Source organism: Globicephala melas, chromosome 9 (assembly GCF_963455315.2).
Source record: "Globicephala melas chromosome 9, mGloMel1.2, whole genome shotgun sequence".
Lineage (NCBI taxonomy): Eukaryota > Metazoa > Chordata > Mammalia > Artiodactyla > Delphinidae > Globicephala > Globicephala melas.
The window spans coordinates 10,584,146-10,606,992 of NC_083322.1; the positions used below are offsets into that span (position 1 = coordinate 10,584,146).

Genomic DNA, 22,847 nt, shown 5'->3' on the forward strand with positions numbered 1-22,847 from the left:
TGATAACCTATATGAGAAAAGAATGTCAAAAAGAATGAATATATGTATAACTGAATCACTTTGCTGTACACCTAACACAACATTGAAAATCAACTATACTCCAGTAAAATTAAAATTTTTTTTTAAAGAAGGGTAGTTGTTTCCTTTAAACTTAAACAGCAGTTTGACTGGATGTACTTCTATTTACTAGGGACCTCGTAGGGATCAAGTATATTGAATGTTTCTGTAGAGAAGTCTGAGGCTAGCTTGATTCCCACCCCCTTACCCCAAAAGAATACTTCTGGGCTTTTATCTTTAAGTACCAGCGATTTTCATTAGACTTGACTCAGTATCACCATCCTATATTGTTTTTCCCCGGCATGTATGTACCCTCTCAGTCTACAGGTTTGCATCTTCCTCTAGTTTGGAAAATTTGTCTTTAATTTGTCCTTTATACTTCTTGGGAAAGCAGTTACACATGTGAAATTAAAAAAACAAAAAAGCCCCTTCCATTCCTGTTTTTCTTTCAGTCTTTTCTAATTCATTGTTAATTTCTGTTTCTTTTTGCTCACGTCTCCATCTTATCTTGCACGTTCATTCTGCTTCAAACAGCTTCCTACTTAGATTTAATTTTTGATGTTCTCTTCAGTCTCGTACTTTATCTTGTTCTGTGATCTTGTCATGTCTTCTAGAGCTCTGTATCACTTCTTTGAATGTTTTAACTTTTTCCTTAAGTTCTTTGAGTTATAGTGATGTTTCCCGTTATGATTTTCGTTTGCTTGGTGGCAACATTTTTCTGGCGACTTTTCCTCATCTGTCTTTCCAGTTACTTCCTATCCCTCTCTTCTTCCTTCCTTCCTTCCTCTCTTTCCCTCTGTCTCCTGTAACTTCTTGGTCTATTCTAGGTCCTGTGCTAGTTCCTTTTTATTAATCTTTGAATGAATCTAGCCCTCCCCTCAGTTCCCAACCCCTGATTTGAAACTGGTTTATGTGGGGGCTGGGAGAGCAGGGGTAGCAGGAATTTTTTCTTGTTCACAGGAAAGTGCTTCATGATACGGGGTTGTATAGTGGAGAGTGTTTAACCTTTATGTGTTGCTGCCAGTACAGTAGAAGCTAGGAGACTGTTCACAGTTCAGTCTTGTCTACCTTCTCTACTTTGTCTCAGCAACAGAGTGTTTCCTTCGCTGACTTTGTATCTGAACCTCTGGCCACAGACCTCCTCTCAGCACCTTCCTAGACCCCTACTTGAGTTTCATTGCCTTTGGCAGCTTTTGCACACATTGGGATTGGGTGATAGATTTTGTCTAGTCTTACCTGAGATGGAGTTTCCATTTCTTTTATTCTGCTGTTATTTGGGGAGGGGAAAGGACAGAGACTTCTCCACTCTGCTGTCTTAAAACAAGGTCATAGTTTTTTCTTTAAATCTTCCAGTAAAGCTGTTCTAGCTGACAAGAGCCTTCTTCAGAGTAATAGTTAGGATTCGGCTGCTCGACTCTTCCCATTCGTCCTTTCGTTGCTCGGTGATTTTGCTTCTGATTGTTAGTTGTTTTCCTTGCGGACTGGATCTCACTGTCTGCGGTTGGGTTTCCCAGATGGGTTAGCTGTGAACAAGCGGGGCATCACTGTGCTGTGAGGATTGTTTGTTTGGAGGGCACAGCATGGTATTGTATTTATTAAAAATATTATAGGGATCAATATTTTCATCTCAGTTCATTCCTCCCGGCTATATTGTACTTCTTTGTGCATTTATGAAGTTGCATATCTTATGAATTATTAAAACAAACTTGAATACATCTTTTAAAAAGAATGGGGGTAACTTTTATTTGCCTGTCGTCCCATCCGGAAGCACTGGTTTCCTTTTATTATTGAATTCTTCTTAGTGTTGCTTTTCACGTTCCAAGGATCAAAGACGTAGGGGAGAAGAAAAGTTCATGGTTCTGTACTTTGATGGGGAAAGGGGATAGTTATTTTAGTTTCTGTCATCAAGTACCAACAGTTATTTTCGAATGCACTGCAGCCCAAGAAAAGGAAACAAAACAAAAGACTACCTGCCAATGGATGAAAAAATAACAGCACGCACTGCCATGCAGTGCTTATAATTGTTTCAAATTTACAAATACAACAATGAAACACATTTTGCATAATGAAATATTTATTTTTATCCTTCATGCTTGCAAGCTGCTCTTGATTCATCCTGTTTGCAAACTGCAGCAGCAACATTTCTTTAACATGAGCCAAATGCAGTTTCCAGCTGTTGACATTAATTCTTTCTTAGGTCCTGTTACAAACTGTCATCCAACAGCGAATCTCACTGTTTTTCTTTTTGCTCTTATATTTCCATTGACTTTTTTCTTGTTCTTATTTTCACTCATGAATAAAAGTGTTTTTCAGTGATCCTTGGTGTTTGAGATAGAGTAGAATTAATAAAAGGAATTCTTGTCTTGGTATAACTTACTGTATCGTTCACCAGGTAGTTGATCAAAATTCTAATTTTGCATCCCTTTCATTGCATAATTAAAAAAAATTAAAAGTCACCTATAGGCTCCAGAATAAAGAAAAGCTATACTACTATATATTTTAAAAATTGCTGTAGGGCTTCCCTGGTGGCACAGTGGTTAAGAATCTGCCTGCCAATGCAGGGGACACGGGTTCGAGCCCTGGTCCGGGAAGATCCCATATGCCGCAGAGCAACTAAGCCCATGCGCCACAACTACTGAGCCTGCGCTCTAGAGCCCGCGAGCCTCAACTACTGAAGCCCACAGGCCTAGAGCCCATGCTCTGCAGCAAGAGAAGCCACTGCAGTGAGACACCCTTGCACCCCAATGAAGAGTAGACCCCGCTTGCCGCAACTAGAGAGCCTGTGCAGCAACGAAGACCCGACGCAGCCAAACATAAATAAATTTAAAAAAAATTTTTAAATTGCTGTAATATGAAAATCTTATTTTTCTCATGTAGATTTGAGTCAAGACCTGTGCAAAAGCAATTGTGCAAAACAAAACAAAACCCCCAAGGTTGTAAAATAGTCTTCAGCTCCTTCCTTTGGGGATAACAGGTTCATACACGCAGCAGGTAAGGTAGATTTTGTTCTGGGTGCCATATCCCCTTATCATGGATGTTATTTACACAACTGCTCATCCTTGAGATTTGGTGATTCTTCTGATAGTATAAAAACAGGTAGTAGGCATCATGGGGTAAATGATTGGTTAATTTTTTCTGTATGTTAGAAGTTCTGTTTCAGTTGTCTAAAATTGCTTCCTTTGGGAAGAAATAATCCAAAAAGTTGATTATTGTTTTTATTTTAGATCAAAAAGTCTGATTTTGTCTAGAGTTATAAGGGGGTAATGTGAGTAACCTAGTCTAGTTTCAGCTCATCTAGGTAGTTTTTTCTGCTCTCTCGCCTCTGGGCTTCTGTCTGAAGTGATTTCATTCCCTTCCCCTTTTTCCACATAGAGGACTCATACTTTGTAGATAGTAATAAAACATTACTATTTTTTTTATTATTTGTGCTCTCATTTCCTGTGGTTTGCTCTCTTTTGTGCCCCGAGTGGAACTGGCCTTGGCCTTGGCCTCTCTGCCTGCTCCCATAGAGCTTTGCATTTACCCCAACTTAGGAATCATTTCACTGTATTACTGTATTTACCTCTCATGCCTTATTGCCCAATGCTAGAAAATATAAATTAATGGGAGCCACAAATGTAAATTTAAATCTTCTTGTAGGCACATTAAAGAAGTAAAAAGAAACAGGAAAAGTTCATCATAATACTGTCTTACTTAACCCAGTGTATTCAGAGTATTATCATTTCAACATATAACCAATGTAAAAATTGTTAGTAATAAATTTTATATTCTTTTTGTACGAAGTCTTCAAAATTCAGTGTTTCTTATACTGACAGCACATCTCGGTTGAGACTAGCTGCATTTCAGATGCTCAGTTCCACAGGTGGCCAGTTGCTGCCATATTGTATAGTGTAGTTCTAGACTGTGGTGTCCTTGAGAGTTGGAACCATGTGTGATTTTTGCTGTATTTCTGGCTACCTTTGGTGCTCATTCAGTCTGTGCTTACGAATGAATAAATGAATGAATGAATGAGTGAAGAAAATATACTGGAGGGTTATTGTGTAGATTAATGTTGGAGCCCTAATAACATCAGTGCCTCCTGTCAAGAGAACTAAGGCACATTGACTAAAAAGAGGACCCAGAGTCTGGAAGGATCCTGCATTCCAGTCTATGGTAGGACAGCTGGGGGTGGGCTTCGAAGAGATAAGTTGCCAGGGATTTCTTGCAGGAGACAGTGGAAGAGGAAAATGAGACAGCGGCCAGTCTCCATCCGTGGTGCACTTTGCAGCTGCTATTCCGTGGTCCAGAGCACTTGACAGCACCTTTCAGTTCTACTCGTAGGCTAAGCTGCTCCTACCACAGTGTTGTAATCAAGTCCTGTGTGCAGCTTCAGTTTGCTGCTTAAACAGTAGATTGATACGTTGTATCAGTTGTATAAATTGATACAGTGTGGCTAGCAATTCGTTACAATGTAGTGAATCACCAATGTCCATATTCTGTGACCCAGCGCTTATCCATTTAGGTATATACGGCTGAGAAATGTTTCATATGTGCGCAAGGAGGCATCTACATGATACTTGTGACGTTTTAAAAAATTAAAACCATGAAAACCGCCTACCTGTCTAATCATAGGAGATCAAACAAATATTTTTGACACATTCATTAACTCTGTACAGGAATTAAATGAATCCAGTGAACTAGATTTGTATTTCCAAATGGAAAAAGGTCAGAAATATAATGTTGAGTGAGAAAAGCAAGTTTCGGAACGCCTATTGTTTCAAAATTAAAAATAATATATCACACAATATACACAATGTTATATATTTCTCATTGATGCATATGCATGCTATATAAGTTAAAAAAAAAAAAACAAAAACAAAACCCCAGCCCCCAAAACTCTAAAGATAAATCCTATGTCCAGAATTGTGCACCACTAGTAAGGGGCCTGGGTACAGGTTGGGTCTTCAGAGAGAAATCTAGGGAATATAAACTTCTATAGTTTTTTTTTTTTTTTTGGTGATACAAAGTGCTGAATTATAACAATTGGCAATTCTAGATGTAGGTCACAGAGGTGTTATCTTATTCTTTGTTCTTTGATGTATTTTAAATTGTTCTCAATTTCTTTCTTATGCATTCAAGGGATCTCTGGTTCTATATTCAATTTTTTTGAAAGTAAAAATTTAGGATTAAATATGCCAGGGATATTTTTCTTTATTGCTACACACTTCATATGAATTATTTCAATCCTTTGCTGAAAAAAGGATGCACAGGTGGAGAAATATCCTTTTGATGTATACAAGTACAAAAAAGCATTTTATAACTTTGTTCTACATTTCAGGCTAGAATTTTAATCCAGATCCCTACAGGGAAATACCTAATAAACTCAGTGCCCCACTGGACCTTTTGTACCCTTGTGAGTTAAGATAAAAAAGTATTTTTAAAATCTAGAATAGCCTAAGCCTTTCAAAGATGTGTCAGCTGTGGTGTATTTCCATTCAGGTCAACAATCACTTCGGAATTCCTGTTTGTGGCTTGAGGCTTGGGGGTAACTAGGAGATTGTGAGTAATACTTAAGGGGAAGGAGGAAATGACTGCTTTAGACTTTTCAGGATACGGAAGCAGCTGGGAAATGTCCAATTGAATAAAAAAACATTCACTGTCATAGGGAGAAAGAACAATCGATGTTTTTCAAATTAAGTTATTAATTTATTGACTCTCAGCTCCAAATCCGTGCTTCACCATCTGCTCTGTGATACTGAAGCTGAGCCTTTTAAGCATTTCTCCTTTGTAGTGAGTGTGATGTTAAGCTGTGTCAACAGAGGGCGTGGGAGAGACATTTCTGGATGAAGGGGCTTCTCTTCCTGATTCTAGCATCTTCCCAGACCCTTGCAGGTGGCTTCATAGGGAATCCCAAGGCCAGCACCTCCCTGTGAATGGTGTCCCCTCCTCCACACTTCAGAAGGAGGATTTCCCACCATCGAGGCCGTTCCAGTGTTGTCTGCTTCCTAGATCTGGTCTTGCTCTATTCTTTACCTCACCACCTCCACCCGCTGTTACTCCAACCCCTGTTATTAATTTTCTCACATTCAAATTACTTTCACATATTACTTTCTCTGTTTGAATTACTGCATGGTATCTCCTGATGGGAGCCTGATAGATACGGAAGGCAAACTGTGTTTCCTCCAGTATGCTAAGATCAATACAAATGACTTTGATATTTAAAAGATCTCTTAGGGTCTCTTCAACCCTGTTCTTCATTTTCTTTTAGTAAGACATGAAGCTAGTTCTGTGAATGGGTCACTAGACGTGAACATCTCTGTGGCTCTTACCGGGTATTTTACTGCGTTGGAAAAGTGTGTGCATTATTGTTCCTGAGGAAGTTGATGTTTGAGGTTCTTACACTTTAAGCTCATGTTGTTTCATTGTTTATACGTCACTTTGCTTTATTGGGTCAACTCATATGCACAGTGGAGGATTTCTGGTGTAACAAAAATAATGTGCACTCTGTTACCAAGTGAATCCAGGTTCTAATTCTGACTTCACTGTTACAAAAATTCTAGTTCTAACTCCATAACACACAAGTGAAAAATCTTATTTTCTAAATTAAGGTTCACACTCTGAAGCCCACAAGAAAATTTATGTAACTTGGGGCAAATAACTATGTGACTTTGAGCTCATTTCCTTGTCTGTAAATAGGAAATAAAATGCAAGCCTTTGAGTTGTTGTAAGATTAATTATGTGGTAGTAAAGCACCAATAGCAGTGTGTAAATGATCCCATTTGTCTGCTTCCTTGCCAGTATTTGATATAAAATCACCATATTTTATTTCAGCCATTTTGATAAGGATGTAGTGTTATCTTGTGGTTTTGAGTTTCTCTGATAACTAATGATGTTTAATACTTTTTCCTGTGCTTATTTGTCATCTCTATAGCCTCTGTTTTCCTTTTAAAAATTTCCTGAAAATAACATTTCTTGTAATTTTCTTACAAGTTTCTGGGGGAAAACAAAAACAGGAAAAAAAAATGACCTGTTTCAGGTTTTTCTTTTGGTATTTGCCATAGCAATTGCATCTGAGCTTTCAAATCTGGGTTTCTTTGCCAGAAGTTATTTCACATATTCAGAGTTACCCCAGGTCCTTTCTAATATTTTGGTTTCATGTTTCCTTTGATTTAGGAATAACCCAAACAAACAAACAAACAAGGAAACCCAAACTCAAGCCCAAACAATAAAACTGCTCTGAACAACACTTACTAACATCACATCTATCCTATAAACTGTATTTCGTGTTTTAAGTTTTCATTAAACTTTTTTGATAATGCCTTTAATTGTTCTCTACCATTAGTATAAAATATTTCCACTCTACAGAGACCCCTGGAGGCAAATCCAATGTGGAGAAAAGTGAGAGAAGAGCTATTGGATCTTTACGTGTCTCATTGTAAGGAGAACGGCAGGCCCATAGGGTTATAATATAAATGGGACAGCAAAATGTGAAGGATGATAGAGGGCCAAGAATAGCAGGAAATATTTTATGGAATGTGGCCAAGCATTGGACAAAACTACAGTAGAGGGAATAGTAAACAGTTGTAAACAGTACCAGTGTTTGTCAGTTGCTCAAGACAGGAAACTGAGGGTCATCTCTGATTCCTTTTGCACCATCCTCCACATCCAAGTCTCTCAGCCGATCCAGTCACTTTCAACTCCCAATGTATGTTGAAGTACATCCAAGTTTCTCTGCCTTAGGTGCTGCAACTCTAGTCTAAGCCACCTTCTCCCCTGGTCACTGCAGGTCTCCTAACTAATGTCATTAATTACACTCTTGTCTCCCTCTAATCTGTTCTCAATGTAAAAGGGAGAAAGTTTTTTAACACAGAGGTCAGAGTAGAACACTCTGAAACTTAAAACCCATCATGGCTTCATTTTATACTTGAGCTCGGTTCTGTACCATGGCCTGCTTAATATGGTTCTTGACTGCCTCTCAGTTTTATCTCTTAAAGCTATTCGCTTATCTAACTAAACTGCAAAGCAACTGGCTTTCTTTTAATTATTTTTTTAAAAAAAGCTTTTTCATGCCCTGATAAGTCATGTTTTAAAGAGTAAGGTTAATTCACCTCTAAGAATGTCCCCAGATAAAACTTACAAACTAAGAAATGTGGTAGTAAGGCATTTATTCATCCCCTTGAAGCTCTTTAAGTGTGCTTTGTTCCACCTGGTTATAACTCTTGGCCTAAAGAAGCCCTAGTATGAATTGTTGGGTAATTATCTCTTGCTTTTAACATCCAGTGATTATTCTTTTCATCTATTTCTAGAAATATTATCTCTAATTCCTCTCCCCTTATTCTTACTAATAGCTGTCAAACAGTCCTCCCCCAAAACTATTTTTTTTCCTAACCAGGAAGAAGAATTAGCTTGACTCTGCTAAGTTAGAAAAGGAATGTAGTTAATTATAAAATTATAATATGTGAAATTCTTACATTAGTTGGTAGTAAAAATATGTAATTTTTTCTGTTTCTAGTTTTTCTGTATTAAGCCCCAATTGCTGAAATTATCCTATCATTACTATTTAGATTTAATGATTATTGTTTAAAAGAATAGGTTTGTTTGCTAGAAACTCTCAGTAAATTGCGTTAAAATATTTTGTCAAAGGTACTTGGAAAGGTACAAATATGATCCGATTAGGTATTTTTTTCTTCTATCTCTACAAAATAAGATAAATGTATCACTTGTGTAACAAATATCTGATTTTAACACATTTTCACTATTGATAGATGCAAAAATAAATCTCTCTATTGAAATATGTCTTGCCTATAAGTTCTGAGATCTGATACCACTGATCCATAAAAAAAAAAAAGGAGGGCTTCCCTGGTGGCGCAGTGGTTGAGAGTCCGCCTGCCAATGCAGGGGACACGGGTTCGTGCCCCAGTCCAGGAAGATCCCACATTGCCGCGGAGCGGCTGGGCCCGTGAGTCATGGCCGCTGAGCCTGCGTGTCCGGAGCCCGTGCTCCGCAACGGGAGAGGCCACAACAGTGAGAGGCCCACGTACCGCAAAAAAAAAAAAAAAGGAGAGGTGAAGGAATTCTGGTGCTGAATGAGCAGGCAGAGGAGGTCAGTTGGTTCCATGGCTTCTGCCTTCTTCCATTACGTAACACATTTGCATTAACAAAGTGAGTTTTGTTTAAAAGCTCTTACTTTTGCCAAGCAAACCAGCCACCGTCATTGCCCTTTTCTTCTATTCCAGCTCTTCTTGGTAGTTCTGGGCATTTAATTATTTTTGCTCATTCATAGACATCTGCCACATCTCATTTTGTCACTGCCGCTTTACCAGTGTTTTTACATTATGAAATGAATTGAGCTAATAATAGAAGTTGTCATTTTTCATGTTCCCTGTCTATGGTGGTATCTTTAATGCTGTTTTCTCATCTGTCCTGGGAGATGATGTGAGCTATCAGCACACAGTCGGAAAGACCTGACTTTGACTGTTGTCACTAGTGGCAATAATTTAGCTATGGGGTCTCAAAACGAGTAGGAGGCACAAATAGAGGGTGTGGGATCATGCTGGAAGATTACGTGGAATATCATAGATATTAATACATGTACAGATGGTAGGAGAGATCTTACTGAGAATTCAAGAAGTCTAAGAGGATAAGATGATAGGTTTGCATCTGGGATAGATTGGAAGGCTATTTATTTATACACATTTGTTGGAGTATAATTGCTTCACAATGCTGTGTTAGGTTCTGTTGTACAACAGAATGAAGCAGCCATATGCATACATATGTCCCCATATCTCCTCCCTCTTGTGTCTCCCTCCCACCCTCCCTATCCCACCCCTCTAGGTGGTCACAAAGCACCGAGCTGATGTCCCTGTGCTCTGCAGCTGCTTCCCACAAGCTATCTATTTTACATTTGGTAGTGTATATATGTCAATACTCCTCTCACTTTGCCCCAGCGTGCCCTTCCCCCCGACCTCCGTGTCCTCAAGTCCGTTCTCTATGCCTGCATCTTTATTCCTGCCCTACCACTAGGTTCGTCAGTACCATTTTTTTTAGATTCCATATATATATGTGTTAGCATACGGTATTTGTTTTTCTCTTTCTGACTTACTTCACTCTGTACAACAGACTCTAGGTCCATCCACCTCACTACAAATAACTCAATTTTGTTCCTTCTAAGGCTGAGTAATATTCCGTTGTATCTATGTATATAAGAGGACACATCTTCTTTAACCATTCATCTGTCGATGGACATTTAGGTTGCTTCCGTGTCCTGGCTATTGCAAATAGTGCTGCAGGTGAGCATTGAGGTACATGTCTCTTTTTGAATTACGGTTTTCTCCGGGTATATGCCCAGTAGTGGGATTGCTGGGTCATATGGTAGTTCTGTTTTTAGTTTTTTAAGGAACCTCCATACTGTTCTCCATAGTGGCTGTATCAATTTACATTCCCACCAACAGTGCAGGAGGGTTCCCTTTTGTCCAGACCCTCTCCAGCATTTATTGTCTGTAGATTTTTTGATGATGGCCATTCTGACTGGTGTGAGGTGATACCACATTTCAGTTTTGATTTGCATTTCTGTAATGATTAGTGACGTTGAGCATCTTTTCACGCACCTCTTGGCCATCTGTATGTCCCCTTTGGTGAAATGTCTATTTAGGAATTCCGCCCATTTTTTGATTGGGTTGTTTGTTTGTTTTTTATATTGAGCTACATGAGCTGTTTGTATATTTTGGAGATTAATCCTTTGTCTGTTGATTTGTTTGCAAATATTTTCTCCCATACTGAGGGTTGTCTTTTCGTCTTGTTTTGATTTCCTTTGCTTTGCAAAAGCTTTGAAGTTTAATTAGGTCCCATTTGTTTATTTTTGTTTTAATTTTCATTACTCTAGGAGGTGGGTCAAAAAAGATCTTGCTGTGGTTTATGTCAAAGAGTGTTTTTCCTATGTTTTCCTCTATGTTTTATAGTGTCTGGTCTTACATTTAGGTCTTTAATCCATTTGGAGTTTATTTTTGTGTATGCTGTTAGGTAGTGGTCTATGGAAGGCAATTTAGCTGGGACATAAGTTGCTTTGTTAATTCACCTGACATTGGTAGCTAGGTGGAATGTAGTTTCTGGGTGATAGTCTTGCTTTTAAATTGGAATTTTCGAGAATAGCGATGAGCAGTCTGCCTTACAGCTGGATATGGTGGGACTCTGGGCAGCCTGCCGAGGTGTAAGTGGTCCTCCGGTTTGGGCATTGGGAGTGATTTTTGCTGAGTAGGGGATATTTGCCATTGTCTGTGGATATTTTTGGTTGTCACATCTCAGGTATGACTGGCATCTAGTGGGTAAGGCCAAGGACACTGCTGAACATCCTACAATGTACTGGACGACCCCTTACAGCAAAGGCCCAGATTGTGAATAGTAGCAAGGTTGAGCAACCCTGTGTTTATAACCAACACCAACAAAGGTCTGTTATATGTTTCCTTATTCCCTGTGGATTGAGTAGGCATATTTGCCATCTTGTCCCTAAAGAATGGCCAGTCTTTAGTAGAAATTTAATGATTGAGAATGCACTCAACCCTAATTATTCCTAACAACTCACATTAGGACAGACTTGCATGTGCTATAGCTTAATTTACAAGACCCTGTTTTTCTGCGCTGCTTCCCTCTTGGCAGTTTTTACACATGATGAGCTTTACTCATCTTTAAGAAAATTTTCCCCATGCCATTTTAGGATAGACAGGCAGTTTGATGTTTGGTTGTTTTTAAGATTTCTTAGTAATGATGTATTTAGTGTCACTAAGTGTTAAGGTGGTACCTGATTGTAGACTTCATAAAGAGCATCAAAGATGACTAAATGTCACACTTTATCTCCATAGCACATAACTAGGAGAGGAGGAGGTGGAAGGTGGTAGAGAGAAGGGGTAATAGAATTTACACAGCAGCATATACCTAAAGGTAATAAAAGTTTTTCGTTACATGGCGTGAACTAGCCCGTTGGGGCTAGCACGGCACTGTGCATGTAGATGCTCAATACAAACACCATTTGCTTTTTATTTGAAATGAGGATAATTCTGTGTTACTGACTTAACTAAAATTTAAAGAGTATTCCACTCACGGTTTGTGGGATGTTACATATAATGTGAGCTCTCTTAATAATTGCACATAAGTATACTGTAAATTAAACCTTTCGTCTAAAACTGTGAAAGAGTTATCTAAACAGCAATTAATTATGCATCTTGGTACTCCTGTGAGCAAAGTAAATTGTTGCTGTCTCTTTCAGAGAGCACATATTCCCACGAAAGGCTTTGAATGAAAGTTTTTCCCCGTGAAATAACATCCCCATAGAGAAAGCATGCTAATCCGTCTGTTAACCATGTCCACGGACTGACTAATTTGGATCATAATCAAGGCTTTGCAGGTGAGAGTGTATACACATAATAAGCCAACTACCTACAAAAATATATACCTCCTTTTAAGGCCTTGATGCAGTATAGACTTGAGACATAATAAGGTCGTATTCTCCAACCAAGAGGAAGATTCTGTGTCTTTGAAGTAGAAATTAATATTTGGATTAATTAAGGCTCCTTCAGTTTCAAATGACAGAGAACCCAACTCAAACTGGCCTGAGCCAAAGAAGGGCACTTGTTAGCGCATGTATAGGGTTGGCCAAAAAGTTCGTTCGGGTTTTCATAACATCTTATGGAAAAACCCGAACGAACCTTTTGGCCAACCCAATAATTAAAAAGGCTATTGCTAGGACTATGGGGACTCAAACAGTACTCTTGTCTCCTAGTTTTACCTTCCTGTATTGGCTCCATGCTCTGGGCTGTTATGATAGCCCATCATAGATCCAAGCTTACAGTCTCTCAGGTGGCAGGACAGCAGAAAAGGGAACCTGGGAAAGTCTCCCTAGGTTTCATTACCTTTGATTGGATCACATCTCTGTCTCTGAATCAGTGCCCCCAGGCAGGAGATGTAACAGCATGAACTGAGCCATGTGCCAAATCTGAATTTGGGTGTAGATTTAACGCCACTTATGGGCTGCGAGTGCAAGAGCGGTGTTCCCTTGAAGAAAATTAGTTACGCAAAAAATGAAGCTTTGTCCTAACCCTGTCCTCTTCGGCAGGAGTACCACTGTAACCATTTCTTGTGCTTAAAATTGTATAAATGTAAAAATCAATATCTTTATTACTGTATATATAGTTAATAGTATCTTAGATGTATTTTTCCCTTGTTTTTATCATTGACCAATATATTTAACACTCCCCACGCGTGAAGGTCTCCAAGGAAGATCCTGTAACTTCTCTTTTAAATCACAGAAATATCCTAAACAGGCATTCTGTTTTTTATGAAGAATTTAAGAAATACTAAAAGTGAACACCTAAATGTGTTTAAGGATAATAGTTCATTAAAGGAAACCTTCCATGAGTCCTTATATAAAATATATTTCTTATTAGGCTTCATGATATGGTTGAAGTTTTAACATGGCAGAGAATACTTACAGGTCAATGTTTTTAAGCAAGGGATATTTCTGGAAGAATTAATTGATTTAGACCTTCTTGGCTGCCGTAAGTATAAAATATGAAGTACGGCTTTATATTAGCATTGTCCCTAGTGATGAAAATTGGTTAAAAACACTTATCTTCACTGAAAAATGGGTTAAAGACTTAAATGTAAGACCTGAAAGTGTAAAACTCCTAGAAGGAAACATAGGGGAAAAGCTTCTGGACACTGGTCTTGGCAATGATTGCATAGACCTGATGTCAAAAACCAAACAAAGCAAAATTAGGTAAATAGGGCCATATCAAACTAAAAAGCTTCTGGACAGCAGAGGAAATGAGCAGGAGTGAAAAGGCAATCTACAGAATGGGAGAAAATATTTGCAAGCCTTATATATAATAGGGGATTAATTTCCCAAAATGTAAGTATCTCCGACAACTCATTATCCAGAAAAAAAATCAAATAACCCAATTAAAAATTGAATAAGGAACTGAATAGACATTTCTTCAAAGAAGACCTGCAAATGGCCAACAGGTATATGAAAAGATGCTCAACGTTACTAATCATTAGGGAAATGCAAATCAAAACCATAATGAGATACCTCTTCAAACCTCTTAGTTTGGCTATTATCAAAAAAAAAAAAAAGACAGCAGGTATTCGTGAGGAGGTGGAGAAACTGAAACCTTACTTTGCTGTTGGTAGGAATGCAAAACAGTGCAGCCGCTATGAGAAAGAGAATAAAAAGTTAAAATAGAGTTACCATATGACCCAGCAATCCCACTTCTGGCTGTTTATTCAAAAGAATTAAAGTTAGGTGCTTAAAGATACAGCTGCACTTCCATGTTCACTGCAGCACTGTTCAAGATAACCAAGATCTGGAAATAACCTAAATGTCCATTGATAGATGAATGGAAACAGGGAATACACAGATAATGGAATATACAGATAATGGAATATTATTCAGCCTTAAAAAGAAGGAAATCTAGCAATATGCAACAACATGGGAGAAACTGAAGGACATTATACAATATGAAAGAAGCCAGTCCCAGAAAAACAGATTACTTCATGATTCCCCTTATATGTGAAATTTAAAACAGTTAAACTCAGGGAAGCAGAGGATAGAACAGTGGTGGCCATGGGCTCGGGGCAGGGGCAGATGGGGAGTTACTGTTCAACAGAAGTCAAGTTTCAGTTACGCTAGATGATTAAGTTCTAGAGATCTGCTGTACAATGTTGTGCCTGTAGTTAATGATACTGTATTATTCACTTAAATTTTAACAGGGTAGATCTCATGTTATGTGTTCTTACTGCAATAAAAATAAAACAAAAGACAAACCACTTAACCTCTGTAATGCCTGATAGTGAACTTCCTGATATCTGAGTAGTTGTGTCTGCCCTCACATGTTTAATAAGTGATTATCACTTCTTAATAAAGAATGTGATGTGTACTTGTTGGTAGACTATTTCTGAGGCTAGTCCAGAAGGTACCCCCCCCCTTTTTTTTCCCAGCCACACTAGCTCATATGGGTAGAAGAATAGAAGTTGGGAATTATGTGGTTTACTGTTGTTTCTAAAGCAGGGAGAGAATCCTGGCTTAAAGCAGTAATAGCCATAGACTAGATTGATTTGAGGTACACAAAGACTGATTGTATCTTTGGAGTACTAGGGAAGAAGGACCTGTGTTAGGAGTAAACAGGATCTGGCTAACTGGAGGTGTTAAGCTGTCCAGGAATTCTGTAAGACATCTTCTACATAAGATTCTGGATCTTTGCTTTCCTCCAGATTAATGTAGGCACCTTCAACTCAATCCTGACCAAGTCTGTCAAAATATTTGATTTCTTCTCCTAATAATGGGATTGGATCTGAAATTATTCTTGTTACCTTATGTGTATTTTCCTTTTTAGTTATTATTACTGGTTTTAAAATTGTAATTACAATATAATTCATATTTCTTGTAAAAATATTTTTAGCAGCACGGTGTTTAATGTAAGAGTGAAAAAGTGTCTTCCATGATCCCATGCGTATTCCTTATGAATAATCAAGGTTAAAGAGTTCATTGTGTGCAACACAGAAGTGGTCTTGGATTAGCAAACTAAGAAGACATGATAGGCTTTACGCAACACTAAGTTTACTTAGCTTTAAGGAAGAGTTTCAAGACAGGTAATAAATAATGATTGTTAACAAAAATAGTGAACGTCTAGTTACTTCCCAGGAGTGACTTTCAAACATTCTGGTCACTCCTTGTTTGGTATGCTTCTGACCAGGAAGACTTGATTCTCGGGTCTCTTGAGCTGTTGTGCCTTGCTGTTTTTAGGAGCTTCCTCAGGGTGTAGGTTTAGCATCCTTTCTCCAGTGTGGGTGCATCGTATTAATGCTGGTCACTGATTACTTGGATAAGCATTCTTGACATAGTAACCTTGGTACAATTCTTAGTTTTATTGAATTAGGCATATTTCTATGTATTCTCTGAGTTGTTGTTGCAAGGAAGATTTGACCTAAAGTTTTAAATAACATATCTTATAAGAGATAACATATAAATACATATAAGAGCTACTTTTTTTTTTAATGGTTCCTTACAAGGGCCTTGATACATTTTACCAATATTTAAGTGATGACCATTCAAGTTTGCTAACAGCTTTTTCAGGATTACGTATGATATCACAGTGACTATCCTTGTACATACGCCCTTGTGAATTTGGGCAAGTTTTATAGAGGCTGCCTAGCATTTCTGGATCAAAGGACATACACATTGAAATTTTTATAAATCTGCCAAACTGTCTCTCAAAATTATAATTTTATCAACTGCATGTAAGAGAATATTCCCCGTGCTACTTCCTTCTGGTTTTATCTTTGTTGTCTCTCTCCAGTTCCTGAAAAATTTTGTGAGCTTGGTAAAATATATATGATACTCTATTTTGCATTGGAATCAGCACACTTGGGATTAGATCAGTCATAGTACTAATAAGTGGCTGATCCAGACTGGAATCAAAGTCCTTTATGTCTAGTGTTCTTTCAGTTGACTGACACTGAAAAATGTTTCTTCGATTTTACTTTATTTTTTCTTACATCTTAATACTTGGAACCAATATCATAGTCTACTTTTCAGAAAGTCAAATCATTTCTGTCCAGCTTTATTCAACAGAAATTAATGAACTAACCAATTAACCTCTGATTGTGAGTGGAGCTCTTCATTATTTGTCAGTAACAGTAACTTATGCCAGGTTAAAAAAAAATTAGTTTCAGATGTATTTAGCATGCTTATTGGTAGTACCAATATATAAAGTTGATGTAGAGATTTTAATGTATTTTAGTCTTCAGCTGTTTATCAGCCTGATCCATAGTAAATAACTATTCAAGCATTGAAACTGTAGTATTTGATACATCTGCAAAAATTTTGCTGTATGAGCCAATGACATTTTTACATTAAAGATAACTCATGCAGTAACTTCTTTTCATTAAAGCGTGGGACAATTTAAATGATGATGGAGTGAACATATTTTTGAGGCTGATTCGTGATTTATCAAAAATATCCTATTTGAGAGTGTCCTCTACTACTGATTTTTTTAGTTGGTCTCTTTCATTAATAGTCATTTGTTTACTCAGCTTTCAAATTGCTACCAATGAATTCATGCCAACATTATGTAATACATGCTTGAAATTTTCTTTTCCAAATGCAATTTTATTTAAGTACATGGAAAATATTTCATTAATAAGATTTAAAAGTGGTAGAGTATATCTTTTTTGTTAAGCTTTATTGACAACAAAACAAAATAGTTTTAGGGACAGACTGGAGCTTGTGTTTTCTTTCAGATGGATTGCACCACAATCCCAGCTTCTAGGTAATAAAAGAGTGGTCCACAGATTTCATCATGGTTATTTTAACTCTTTTATTCATTTAAAACAGGAATAGATGTGGACAAATTTACTTCCTAAGACTTAGGTATTTCTCTTTTATTAAAACTGCTCTAAAAATACCAGTTTAAGTCTGGGTGTGAGAAATAACAGGCAGGAGAAAACAATTTTGGATTATCAAAGTAACACTGATTTTAGCTGAACTAGAGTTAATAATACACAGTTTTACAGATTTGTCCACTGAAATTGTCTCCTGTCCCAGTCCTCCCATCATGTTTCATTGCTTCTGTCATAGCCCTCATCAATGTCTACAGTGCAATGTATATATGTGCTTCTCTTTCTCCTTTTTCCACAATAGTGTGAGTCTGGAGAACTAGTTCTTTCTGTTATTCATCTTTCTATTCTGTTTAGGGCTTGCCACATGATAGGTATAAATGTTGAATTCAACTGATATTTGTAAAATAATAGAGTGCGAAAACATGACAAGTCATTCTATTTGATAATCCTTTGCCACTACTTCTAGATTTTCATTTTACTTCAGTGAATCAATTTTACATAAAAAGATCTTACATAAAAAGATACAACAGACTTGTTAATTTTGTTTACAGAGAAATGTATTATATACTCTGAGGGTAATTACAGTTTACCATCTGTTTCTTTTTTTTTTTTTTTTTTTTTTGCGGTACGCGGGCCTCCCACCGCCGTGGCCTCTCCCGTTGTGGAGCACAGGCTCCGGACGCGCAGGCTCAGCGGCCATGGCTCACGGGCCCAGCCGCTCCGCGGCATGTGGGATCTTCCCAGACCGGGACACGAACCCGTGTCCCCTGCATCGGCAGGCGGACTCTCAACCACTGCGCCACCAGGGCAGCCCTCATCTGTTTCTATTTATCAGTCTTTTCCATCTCCCTATTCATTTGTTGTACAGCATCTTTTGTATGTGAGATTATCTCTCCATTTATCCTTTGATGTCTTTGAACTTTTAGTGTTTGGTATTAAGGAAATATGCAGAATATTTTGTGATCTTCTGCAGGTTATGTTTGTGGTATAATTTGAATTTGGGTCCCTTTCCTTAAAGGGAAATACATGTTGTTGGTAATGGGTAAAATGAGATGTCCCTCTTCGATATCTTGTAAAAACTCTTATTTTTGTTTTGCACTTTTTAAGGACCTTAGGCTTTTCTTTTCTAGAAAAACAATGCTTTTTAGACTTTATTTTCATTCTAACAGGAATGGAGAAAGAGGACTAATGAATGCCTTAGTCTGTTGAATGCTTACTATGTTCCAGTATTGTGATGAGCACTATTATAATTATTAAGTCGTTAATTGCTTAATACCTGTCAAAGGTGATACTATTACCATTTACAGTTGAAGAAGCTGAAGCAAAAAAGGGATTTCTTTTTTTTTTTTTCCCACTTGGCCTCTGTTTTATTTCTGATATAATATAGGACAGAAAACTATTTCCCGTATATCATTGATTAGTGGAAAATTCTTTGGGACCTTTCCTCATGCCAGTACGGTCAATTAACTATCTTTTCCAATATTCCACCTGTTATAAAACACCTAGAAATTTGGAGATAGATTTTATAAACACTCTTTTAAATGTGTGGCTGAATTTGCAAAAAGGGAAGGTGATCTCATAAGTGCAATAAAATGAGGAAGTAGCTCAAAAAAATACAGTTGTCTCTCGGTATCCGTGGGAGATTGGTTCCAGGAACCCCTGGGATACCAAAATCCGCAGATGCTCAAGTCACTAATATAAAACGGTGCGACACAGGAATTCAGCTCCTTCCACAGATTCAGCCGGGGACCAAATTTGAAACCTTTGGGTATGGAGGGCCGATTATAGTTTGTTTCTTCTGAAGCTGCTGGTGTCCAAGGTCTTTGCTGATTTTTATGACCTAATGATTGGTTTTAACAGCTCTGTGGGGACAGAGGCAAGGCTTTGGTCTGTTCAGGGTGAGGAATTAGAATCTTAGACATCTCAGCATTCACTCTTATATTGCCCAGGATTAAAAAAAAAAAGTTTTGATTTGAAACTATTAGATAAAGGATATATTTTTTTAAATAAAGGGATGAATTGATGCTAAGATACTGACCATTTCTAGGAAAATTAGAAATTAGAGAAGTAACAACGACAAAAATAGTAGACAATGGACTAAGAAAATTTCAAGGAATGATTGACCAGCAGCATCAAATCCTAGGATGATACTAGGGGAAAAGCACGGTAAGCCAAGAGATAAAAAGGCCCAGTTAGAGAGGCAGCTGGGGCTCTTTTGCCTTATCTGATTATCTTAGTGCTTCCCAAGTTTCAGTCAATTTTGTACCAACTTCTCAATTTTTACAGTCATATATATCTAGATTATTAGTTACTTCATACTTTAAAATAAACTTATGATGTTATGCTTATTATTTATTTATTTTTATTTTTTTTTTGTGGTACGCGGGCCTCTCACTGTTGTGGCCTCTCCCGTTGCGGAGCACGGGCTCCGGATGCACAGGCTCAGCGGCCATGGCTCACGGGCCCAGCCGCTCCGCGGCATGTGGGATCTTCCCGGACTGGGGCACGAACCTGTGTCCCCTGCATTGGCAGGTGGACTCTCAACCACTGCGCCACCAGAGAAGCCCTATGATTTATTTTTAAAAGAAATCTTCCATATCACAGTAAAATATGGAAACCCTTAATACCTGCCATAAATAGAAAATTTCTATAAAAATTAATAAAATAAGGGAGCAAGGGACTTGCCTGGTGGTCTCACTTGTGTGTGTGATGTGTAGGATCGTTTTCAGTACCAGCAGTGTCACCGGCTGAATGTGAAATGATCCAAGGAGGGGAGCGTGAGTGTGTGTGTGTGCGTGTGTGTGTCTGAGTGCCTTTTAACGTTCAGCCTTTGAAAGATACTGCTCTAAGCTTCCTATATTGAAATATTCTTTGTTTTTTTTCTTTTTGAAGCTCTTTTAAGAGCCTGTGCTGATGGAGGTGCCAACCGCTTATATGACGTCACGGAAGGAGAGAGGGAAAGGTATGCTTTCTTTCAGCCAGTGTCTGTTGTATCAGTTCTGCTCTTGAGCTTGCTTTCTCTCTTCTTAGTAAATGGTGACTGTTCATTTTCCTTCAAATTCTTTTTACAGAAAACCACCTCAGGGAGAGAGCTGCTTAACCATGTTGTATTATTTCTTTGCTTTGAATGGTATCTGCAAGTAGAAATAGGCCAGTCTTATTCTTACTGAAAATAAAAAAACATTCTACTATTTCACAGTCTCATGAAGTAGCATTATCAGATATCGATATTTGTGAGGACTTTGAACATTGACTAAAATAATGGTAATTTGAGTTTTTATTCAAACAGTTTAAAGGAATACAAACTGATCTCATATAAAAGATATATACTGCTGTAGAAGGTTCAAGATTTTTATATTAGCATCGAGTAAAACTCAGTGTAATTTATCTTACTTCTGAGTTATGCATACATATATTTTAAAGAGATAAATAATTTATTTCTTAATGATTTGTTATCTGTGCTCTCTGGTTTTCCTGATCTTTGCATGGTGAGCTATTTTTAGATGTGAGAATACATTTGATGAAAGCACAGTTTAAATCTAGCTCATTGCCAGCATGTGTGTAGTTCATCCTCTTGGCAAACACAAGAATTTATAGTCTAGATATAAGTAGACTAGCTATGAAATTTAGTTCTACTTCTACCATATGTGTTATTCAATGTACTGAAATGTTTATAGTTTGAGAAATCACCTCCTTGCTGCAAAAAATAAAAATATTTGATGCAGCATACTGTAGCTGTGAGTTTAAATACATGTATTTTGAGATGATGTAAAATGCATCTTTATGGCATCAAAATTTTTACTTCACGTTTTTAATATTGGAGCTGTTATTTTGAGAGCAGCTGGTTGCCCATAGGAGAAAGGCATGAGATTGGGCATGTCTGGATGCATTATCAAAGAATATAGCCACAGTGACAGCTAGGAAGACAATTTAAATTCTTAACATTTTGTGCGTCTTTATTTTATTTTATTGTTTTTAAATTCTTTTTTGCGGTACGCGGGCCTCTCACTGCTGCGGCCTCTCCCGCTGCGGAGCACAGGCTCCGGACACGCAGGCGCAGCGGCCATGGCTCACGGGCCCAGCCGCTCCGCGGCATGTGGGATCCTCCTGGACTGGGGCACGAACCCGTGTCCCCTGCATCGGCAGGCGGACTCTCAACCACTGCGCCACCAGGGAAGCCCCTGTGCGTCTTTATTTTTAAACTTTATGGATTCCTCTGACTGTATTCTTGAAGACTTGACATGGACAGTGTGTGAAAAAATACTCAAGTATGTGTATAGAAGTGTCTGGGCCAGTTGCTTCAGAGAGGAGCATAATGGCCATGTGGGCAAGATATGAATTGGGGGCTGTTTGTTTCATGCCTATAGGCTGCTTAGTGGCCAGCAATCTGGTACTGAGTGCTTCTTCTCTTTGTGATGGGTGTAGCTCATAAACATAATTACATGAACCAGAGCTGTGAAAGGGTATTAACACAGTACTTCCCAGCTCTTCCTTGATCATAAGAACCATCTAGAATGCCTATGAAAAAATAGATTGCTGTACTGATTAATTTTATTGGATTGGGCTGGCCACTAGTGAGAAATACAACATCCAACATGTTTACTCGCATCTGAAAGTAGTGTACATTGCCGGATCTGGGAATGGGTGCCATTATTTTTGGCCCAAATTTCGAAATAATCATTTCTTATATTTCTGAACACATTTATGAGTAATGTTATGGAAATCTTCCAAGAAGATTTATATGATTTATCTAGCATCCATTTGTCCATATATGAAGATGTTTAAGAAGAAAGTGTATTTGTTGTTGATTTTCAAGTTGTAATAACATTGTTTGCCGTGATGCATAGTCTGATGCTTAGGGACGTGGCTGGCTGGGGTGAAGATAGAGTCCCTAATAGGGAGATGAGTGAAGCTAACTGCTTCATGTGGGAATTAAAGTCTTGGAATAAATCTCATTAAATCCAAACCCTACCCAGTTAAACTAATTGGACATAGGTAACTAAACATTGTTCCTATTAACTGTATTTTTAACAGAAAGGCTTTACAATGGAAATGGAAAAAATATTCATGAGTTTTGAAAAGCCAAGTTAGGGTTGTGGACCGCTGCTTCGCTTGTTCTTATTTTTTTATTTATTCAGTGTGCTAATCTACAATGTAATACCTTATAATTATGCAATAAAGCATGAATATGTAGAGAATCATCTCCAGTTGAAGAGAAAGTAAGATCTTTACACATTAGGAATGGAAAGAAGGAAGGCTGATGTAGACAGTAACAGAGGAGCAGGGTTTGCCAAGGGATAGGGCTGAAGCAAAGTTCAGTGGTGACCTTACGTCTGATCATGTACGGAATGCATTCAGTCTTCTACATCTTTCACAAATGTTTGTCTTTTGTTTTTTTTTTTTTTTTTTTACAAATGTTTGTC

General features: G+C 37.9%; 1 protein-coding gene across 6 annotated transcripts in view; it reads left to right on the forward strand.

Moving 5' to 3' along the window:
- The window catches only part of TPK1 (thiamin pyrophosphokinase 1), a 361,659-nt gene that overhangs the window by 98,737 nt on the left and 240,075 nt on the right, over positions 1-22,847 (forward strand). For 4 of the 6 annotated variants that reach the window (XM_060304968.1, XM_060304971.1, XM_060304967.1 and 1 more), the window contains one exon: positions 20,317-20,386. The exons of the other annotated variants lie outside the window; for them this stretch is intronic. In XM_060304968.1, the coding sequence (XP_060160951.1) occupies positions 20,317-20,386 (70 nt within the window). The remainder of the gene's footprint in view (positions 1-20,316; positions 20,387-22,847) is intronic. 6 annotated transcript variants of the gene reach the window in all.